The sequence below is a fragment of the Elephantulus edwardii genome, unplaced genomic scaffold (assembly GCF_000299155.1).
Source record: "Elephantulus edwardii isolate Elephantulus edwardi_28Jun2011 unplaced genomic scaffold, EleEdw1.0 scaffold00067, whole genome shotgun sequence".
NCBI lineage: Eukaryota > Metazoa > Chordata > Mammalia > Macroscelidea > Macroscelididae > Elephantulus > Elephantulus edwardii.
In genome coordinates this window covers 575,132-584,132 of record NW_006399817.1, presented here as the reverse complement: position 1 = coordinate 584,132, position 9,001 = coordinate 575,132, and the positions used below count along the sequence as shown (strand labels likewise).

Here is a 9,001-nt window from a genome sequence, read left to right as displayed (position 1 = left end):
TATTTTCTTGGCAGTCCATGGTACATTCAATACTCTTCTCCAGCACCACAGCTCAAAGGCATCAATTCTCCTTCTATCCTCCCTAGTCATTGTCCTACCTTCTGATGCATAACAAGTGACTACCTTCTGATGCATAACAAGTGATTGCAAAGACCATGGCCTGTCTCAGGCGCACCTTAGTCTCCAGAGAGACACCGTTGCTCTTGAGTATTTTAGAGAGATCCCTAATAGCAGACTTTCCCATCGCAATACATTTTTTTATTTCCTGGCTGCTGGTTCCAAGAGTGTTGACCGTGGAGCAAACCAAACTGAAGCTGTGAACAGTCTCAATCTTTTCACCATCCATCCTGATGTTACCAGTAGATCCCGTGGTGAGAATCTTTGTCTTCTTGACATTAAGCCTCAGTAATGTTTTGTAATTTTCTTTTAATAGATCCTTTGTGCTTTTGGTTAGATTTACTCCCAAACATTTAATCTTGTTATTAGCTTTTGTGAAGGGTATTGTTTTTCTTAGTTCATAACAACAACAACAACAGCATGCTGCTGTGTTACCTCTGTAAGAAGGACATCTCTGAGTCTCTCCTGCAATGCTGGTTTTGTTTTTACAAACTCTCATAGGTTCTATTTTCCTGAGAATATCTTGATCTTTCCTTAATGTTTGATGGATAATTTTTCTTGGTACAATATTCTTGGTTGACTGTTGTGTTCTTTGAGTGTTTGATATATGCCCTTCCATTTTCTTCTTGCTTGCATGGTTTCTGCTGAGAATCAGCACTTAATCTTATTTGCTCTCCCTTATAGGTTACCCTTTGTTCCTCCCTTGATGCGTTCAGGATTCTCTCCTTATCTTTGGTTCTGGCAAATTTAACTAAGATATGCCTTGGTGTTTTTCTTTTGGGATCTGTTCTATATGGTGTTCGCTGAGCTTCTTGGACATATATTCTCTCATTCTTCATTATGCCTGGGAAATTTTCCTCTAGTGATTCTTCCACAACTTTTTTGGTGCTTTTTCTTGCTTCTTCCTATTCTAGGATTCCAATGATGCTAATGTTATTTCTCTTGATGGTGTCCCACATTATTCTTAGGTTTTCTTCTTTTTCCTTCTTTTTTGAGTCTGCTTTTTGCTCTAGCAGATTAGTGTTGGCAATTCTGTCTTCACTTTCACTAGTTCTGTGTTCCATCTCTTCAACTCTGCTCATGTGTCTCTCCATCATGTTGACAGCATCTGAAACATTGGACATCATATTTTGGATAGAGGTTTCTTGTTTTTCCAGTGCCGCTAATGCCTCATTTGTTTTCTCTACGTTGTTTTGGATTGTTTCTTTGAGCTCCTCCTGATTTTTGCTTGTAGTGTCCTGTAATTCTTCAGGTTTTTCTTTCATCCATTGAAAAGATTCAATTCTTGTTCTTTTAAATTCTGTGTCAGAAAGTTCCATCAGACTATCTGGCTTCAGGAAATCCATTCAGGATTCTGTGTTATCTTTTGGGGGTGACATGTTGTTTTGTGCTTGTGTAGTGTGTGGAATAACTTGCTTTCTTTGAGATACTGATATGTTCTTGATCTGAAGACAATGCTCTAGAGATCAGTTGGACAGCTACCCCACTTGTGTTTTTCTCTCAACTTCTGACTCCAGGGAAATGTCCATTCAGAGCCTGTGAGAGCAGCATCTAGTAGGTAAGACAGGTCAAGTTGCTCTGGATTAAAGGAAAGTTGATTGATCAGATTTATAGGCTCAGGTGTGGAGCCAAATGGGGTGGGGTGATCACAATGGCAGGTCAACCACTTGGGTGACCTCATGCATACTTTAGCTGTCTGAGTGTGCTCATGATTGGGGTCCATATTTAAATTCCAATTCTCCATTTCCCACCCAGTGGTTTTCACTCAGTGGTCCCTGCCCAGTGGCACTTACACAGGTGCCCTCGTGCTGCAGCCCCTTCTCAAGCGGAGTCCTGGGTCCAACAGGACCCAAGAAGTCAAAGTCAATTTCCCACTGATCCACTCATCTCTGGCTGGTCTGCAGTGTCAACAAAAGTTTAGACAAATTACCACTGGCCCACTCATTCCTGGGCAGCTGGCATGACCCAAGAGAGCTCAGCCAAATTCCTACCAGTGGGCTCACCCTTGGGTACTCTAGCAGGTGATCGGCAACGCCCAAGAAAACCCAGTAAAAATTCTACAGGTCTTTCTCCTGCCAGATCAGTTCCATTGCAGCTCGATTGGTGGCTTTGGGCAATGGCTGGATCCAAGGCGTGGCTTTGTGTTCCTGTAGCTCCAAAATTAATCACTCCAACAAAAGTTCTGATTCAAAATCCAACTGTCCATGGCGTTGGTCAGTCTCTGTGCTGCCTGAAGGACTCTCTAGTGGCCCTAGGGCATTGCTGCCGGGGGTGCAGGGCTGTGGCACCACCACCAGGGTTTTTGGGGGGGTGTGGGGGTGGAGGGACAGGGCTTGGATGTCTCTGGGAGTTTGAGGCTGCCTGTCCATTCACAGATGTTAAGCGGCCAAGTCACAGCGGCACATCAGATTGCCCTTGTCACTCCACCATCACTGCTAAGGCAATTCTATTTTATCCTACACAAAATGAGTTATATGTGTGCAAATATATATTGAAAAGGTATAATTATGATTGTTCACCAATTATCAGCACGTTTTCATTAGTTTGAAAATGGCAAAAATTTTCACTATCGCTTTTGTTAAAATTAATGCTTTTATTATTTTGCTGGTACTGGCTAAGGAAAAAATCAATAAAGGAAAGGAAAAATATTAATGAAACTAGAAAAAAGATAAAACTAGCATTATTAATAGAGTATATAATTTTAAACTTGGAAAAAATTGAAAATAATAGTATGACAATTATTGAAAACAAGGAAAGTCAACATGTGGATAAAAGTAGACTTTCCAACTGAAAAAATTAATGAAAATGTGATATTAGAAAATGTGTTAAATATATATGTGTATATATTTCTAAAAGAAAACTAAAGAAGTATAATAAAAAAGTTGAAAAATTAATTTAGGGTAGTAATAAAGGCAGTATTAAATATTAAACTAAAGAGAAATTTCACAAATTGAAAAAACAAACGAGAGAATCTAGGAATAAATGTTAATGCATGTGGACATGTAATATAGGCTATTGATAATACTTCATATCAGTGACAGTGCATTAATTTATTTAGTAAATAATATTAGAAAAATCAAGACATTTTTATTTTATTGGACAAAGCTGCTATCAAACAAAGGCCTCTTTAAAGTGCTAAAGTGCATGAGTATCAATTTAAAGACTAAGATGCACCTGATTCAAGGCATGATATTTTCATTTTCTTCCTATGCGTGCTAAAGTTTTTCAGTGAATGAGGAAGACCAAAGAAGAAATGAGGCTTTAGAATTGTGGGTTTGCTGAAGAATATTGCCTGTACTACAAACTGCCAAAATAAATTTTTCTTGAAGCAAGTGCATTCTTACACAAGATGGTGAAACATTATCTTACATATTGTACACATGTTGTCAGAGGTGCCAATCCTTAGAAAAAGAAATAATTCCAGAAAAAGTAGTTGTTGCTGTTTTTAGTATAACTAACATAACATTAGTTAAGTACAACTTATAATGACCCTATGAACAAAAGATCTGAACCCTGACCCATCTTAGGCCATCCTCACAATCCCTGACCCACCTGGTTTACGATATTCCTCTCTTTCACTGTCCCTCTACATTTTTCAAATATGATGAACCTATCCAAAGAATAACTTCTTTTAGCAACATGCTTTAAAAATGTGAGACAAAGCTTTATCATCTTTCCTTCCAAGGAGTTCTCTGGCTTCACATTCTCTAATACATTTTTTTTTCTTTTGGCAGTCCATGGGATATCAAGCATTCTTCTCCAACATCACAGTTCAGGGCATCAATTCTTCTTCTGTAATCATCCTTAGTTATTGTTCAGTTCTCATATGCATAAAAAATTAATTGAAAGCACTATGTCCTGAATTATCCACATATTAGTCCTCAAACTAACATCATTGCTGTTCAATAATTTGAAGAAATCCTTGACTGTCTACTTTCCCAGTGCAAGATAGCGCCTACTCTCCTGACAGGTAGTATCAAATGTATTGTTTGTGGACTCAAGTAAGATGAGTTTCTTTCCCAGTTTTAATAATTTTTCTGTCTACCATAAGGATGCCTATTGGTCCAGTGGCAAGGATTTTTGTTTTCTTGAAGTTCAGATACAATTCATATAGAAAGCTTCAGAACTTGATTTTCTGCAGCAAGTGTTCCTCACTTTCAGCAAACAGGGTTGTGTCATCTTAATAAAGTAGGTTATTGTTGAATCTTCCTCACATCTTTAATGCCACAAACTTCTTCATAGAGTCTAGCTTTTCCAATAACTTGCTCAGCATACAGACTGTACAGATATGGAGGAAAAATATAACCTTAACACATACCTTCCTTAATTTTAAACCTTATATTGTTGTTGTTGTTGTTGTTGATTGCCTTCAAGTCGAGCACAACTCATATTGACCCTATGAACAAAAGCCTGAAGCCCCTCTACAACTCTTGAAATTTATCAAAGTTTATAGATTTTCCAGAGGCATGTTTTTTAGAAAGTGTTCCTTTGTTCTGCCTGCACAACAACAGCCCTTTGGCCTAGATATATGTTTTGCATGACCACAATTAAAGATTCTGGGATTCCAATTCATTTCAATGTTATCCATAATTTTTTATGATTCAAACAGTTAAATACTTTGTATATTCAGTAAAAACAAAAAAGGAATCCTTTTGGTACTCTTTGCTTTCAAGCAAGATCCATCTGACATCAGCAATGATATACCTGGTGCCACAGCCTCTTCTAAATTCTTCTTGAGCTTCTGGAAGTTCCTTATCTATATGTTGTTGTCCTTTTTTTTAATTATCTTCAGCAGTAGTTTGCAAAGCAAGGAACAAGAACCACATGCTTTTATCATTTGATGCAGTAATGGTCTTTGACAAAATTGAACAGCCTTTCCTGATTAAACACTCAACAAAATTGGAATAGAGGGTAATTTCCTGAACATAGTGAAAAGTTGTTTTTGTACAACAGCCCTAAACCCTGCTGTATCCTATGCCAATCTTGTTGTTTCTGACACACCTAACCCCCATTGCCCCAGTCACTGAATTAATCCATTTTATTGAGGGTCTTCCTCTATTGCATGGTCCCTGCACCCCCTCCCCCCCAAGAATAATGGCCCTCTCCAAGGGCTGGTCTTGTCTTGCAACATTACAAAGTATGTCAGATGAAGTTTCAGAATCTCTGCCTCCAAGGAGCAGCCTGGCTTCCCCCTCTTTAGGATGAACTTGCTTGTTCTCCTAGCTGTCCACAATATATTCAACATTCTTCTCCAACACCACAGCTCAAAAGCATCAATTCTCCTTCTATCATTCCTAAGTATTGCCCAACTTGCTGATGCATAGCAAGTAATTGCAAAGACAGGCACACCTTAGTCTCTCATTGCTCTTCAGTACTCTGGAAAGGTCTCTAACAGCAGACTTTCCCAATGTAATTTGTCATTCAAGCAAATTAAAGCTGTTAACAATCCCAATTTCTTCACCATCTATCATGATGTTACCAATTGGTCCAGTGGTGAAAATCTTTGTTTCCTTGATGTTGAACTTCAATCCATACTGAAGGCTGCAGTTCTTGACCTTCTTCAACAGTCCTTCTGGTCCTTCTCAGTTTCAGTATGGTTGTGTCATCTGCATAATGCAGATTACTGATGCGCCTACCTCCAATGCTGATGCCACCTTTCTCCTCATATATCCCAGCCTCCTGGATAATCAGTTCTGCATATAGATTGAAAAGGTGTGGAGACAAGACACATTCCTGGTTTATGCCTTTCCCAATTTTGAACCATGAATTGGGATTCCCATTCTTCTAAAAGTCAGCTCCAGTTTGTTGTGATCCACACAAGCAAATGCTTTTTCATAGTTAATGAAACACAGACATAGTGAAAAGTAGATATGACAAACCAAGAGCCAACATAGTTTTCAATGGAAAGAGAAAAAGCATTCCTTTTGAGAACAGGAACCAGGCAAGGATGCCTACTATCACTTTGTCTATTCAGTACAGTATTGAAAGTATTACCAAGAGCAACAAGGCAAGACAAGGAAATAAGAGGCGCACAAAATTCAAAGAGAAGGTAAAATTATTTATATATGCAGATAATATGATTGTATACTACAAGAACCTAAATATTCAGTAAGAAAACTATTGGACATCTTGGATCAATTCAGCAAAAGAGCAGAGTACAAATCAACATATAAAATGTCAGTTGGATTTGTCTACAGTGACAAAGAGAATGACTATGCAAAGGCATGTGGCTGTGTAAATCATAACAAACTATGGCTGACTCTGAGAAGAATGGGAATCCCAGAACACTTGATCGTTCTAATGCGAAACTTATACTTGGACCAGGAGGCAGTTGTCAGAACAGAGCAAGGGAACACTGCATGGTTCAAAATTGGGAAGGGCGTACACCAGGGATGCATCCTATCTCCATACCTTTTCAACCTATATGCAGAACAGATTATCCGGGAGGCTGGGCTCTATGAGGAGAAATGTGGGGTCAAGATTGGTGGACGATTTATCAACAACCTGCGTTATGTGGATGACACAACCCTGCTTGCTGAAACTGAGGAGGACCTGAAGCACCTGCTGCAGTGTGTCAAGGACTGCAGCCTACCATACGGATTGAGGCTCAATGTCAAGAAGACAAAGATTCTCACCACTGGACCAATTGGCAGCATCAGAATGGATGGTGAAGAGATTGAGGTTGTATACAGCTTTAGTTTGCTTGGCTCTGTAGTCAACAGTCTTGGCTCCAGCAGCCAGGAAATTAAAAGGCGCATTGCCATGGGGAAAGTCTGCTGTTAGGTACCTCTCCAAAGTACTGAAGAGCAATGGTGTCTCTCTGGAGACTAAGGTGCGTCTGATACAGGCCATGGTCTTCGCAATCACTTGTTATGCATCAGAGAGTTGGACAATGACCAAGGAGGATAGAAGGAGAATTGATGCCTTTGAGCTGTGGTGCTGGAGAAGAGCATTGAGAATAGCATGGACTGCTAGGAAAACAAACAGATTTGTCCTGGAGAGGGTTAAACCGGGTGGCTCCTTGGAGGCAAGTATTCTGAGGCTCCGTCTAACATACTTTGGACATGTTGTGAGGGGAGACCGGTCCTTGGAGAGGGACATCATGCTTGGGAGGGTGGAGGGACAGCGCAGGAGAGGAAGGCCCTCTATGAGGTGGATTGATTCAGTGACTGGGATAATTGGGATGGGAGTGTCAGAGACAGTGCGATTGGCACAGGACAGAGCGGAGTTTAGGGCTGTTGTACATAGGGTTGCTATGAGTTGCAAGCGACTCGACGGCACATAACAAAACAACAACATATATGAAATTAAATACTTGGAAATATATATAACTAAAGACATAAAAGACCTGTACACGGGAGATTATAGGACATGATTACAAGAAACAAAAAGGGATCTGTAGAAATGGAAGAATATAACCAAGCTCACATATAGAAAGATTCAGTATCAGGAAAATGACACCTCTATCAAAGGCAATCTACAAGTTCTAGGAAATCCCAATATGGATACCAAGTCTGTTCTTCAATGAGATAGAAAGGCAATATTCAATTTTATCTGGAATGGAAATTGGCAAATCCAGTTTTAACTGAAATTTCAAATGTTATAAAAGACTTAAATACACGTGCATTTATTTACACACAGGACATATTTTCTATGTTGTTGTTGTGTACCATAGAATCAGAATCAACTCATAGCTGACTTTCTGGCGGGTTTTGAGAGACAGTAAATGACACAGGAGATGATTGCCTATCCTATCAAAAATATGCATTATGATGAATATGCATATCATACATGTATCATTATTTCTAAAACCTGAAAAAGAAGTAATTTAAATACTCATTTGAGTAAACACTATCATTAATTAGATTTTGGCCATACTGTTCATATCAAAGTGAATCAGTATAACTAGTTATTTGTAAAAATGTGACAGCTTTTTATATTATGAGAGGCAAAGATCACTAGGTCATTTTCTTAAGTGAAATATTAATTTTCAGAATTGACTGTATATTCAATTGGCTATAAACTTAAAAGATATTAAGAGGAACTTTCTTCTAAATTCATTGTTATACCTTCAAGGCTTAAAGTGACAATTTTTATTTATTCTCAGAGCAACTAGAGGACATGAAAAAGAACTCAGTCACTGATATTAAATTCACCTCACAGAGATTCCTTGTAGAACAGAGATTCCCTATAACACTTGTGGGATTTAGATCTTTAGAAAAGTTGATCATTACATCTTTGGCGAATGTCTGATGAATTCACACCCATGACTTCCTATCTGAAATCTGGAGGGAAAAACCTAGGAGATTTTTTTTTGTTCATATATAGTCTTCTTTCTTTATTTTTAAATTTATTTACAAAGTTTGTATCTTACTTTTTCTTGGGAAAATAGAATTTTTTAAAAAGTAGTATTTACCCCTCCTAAAAATTATCCTGAATTTTATCTTAAACACAAAAATGTCCAAGTAAAAAAATTACTGAATCCTTATGCTTTTTCTAAACTCTCTTTTTTTTTCTTTCTTCACAGCATCTACACATTTCCTTACTCGTTTCATTGCTGTAGCTATGGGGATCCGATTCATTGTCATGGTGATGATATGGAGTATCATATTTATAAACTGTAAGTGATAGCTGAAAAATAGATAGATGTTGTTCTATTGATTTAAAAGTTGTAATAAATAAAATAACTTTTCATAATCCTCAGAGGCACAGAATCATAAACTAGCATTTGAATATATATTCTTGCTATATTTTTTGGTTATTATTAAACTTTTGAGTTATCTTTGTTTAGAATAACACATTTTTTAAAATTATCATCATTTTAACAGCATTATTCAACCATGAATCTCCTATTTCTTCAAAAGGTAAGTTGATTTTTTAAAAT

General features: G+C 37.9%; 1 protein-coding gene across 1 annotated transcript in view; it reads left to right on the top strand.

Annotated features, from left to right (window-relative positions):
• The window catches only part of LOC102872968 (NKG2-D type II integral membrane protein-like), a 59,796-nt gene that overhangs the window by 4,989 nt on the left and 45,806 nt on the right, over nucleotides 1-9,001 (top strand). The window contains exons 2-3 of the mRNA XM_006888453.1: nucleotides 8,645-8,737; nucleotides 8,946-8,981. Coding sequence (XP_006888515.1) covers nucleotides 8,645-8,737; nucleotides 8,946-8,981 — 129 coding nt within the window. The remainder of the gene's footprint in view (nucleotides 1-8,644; nucleotides 8,738-8,945; nucleotides 8,982-9,001) is intronic.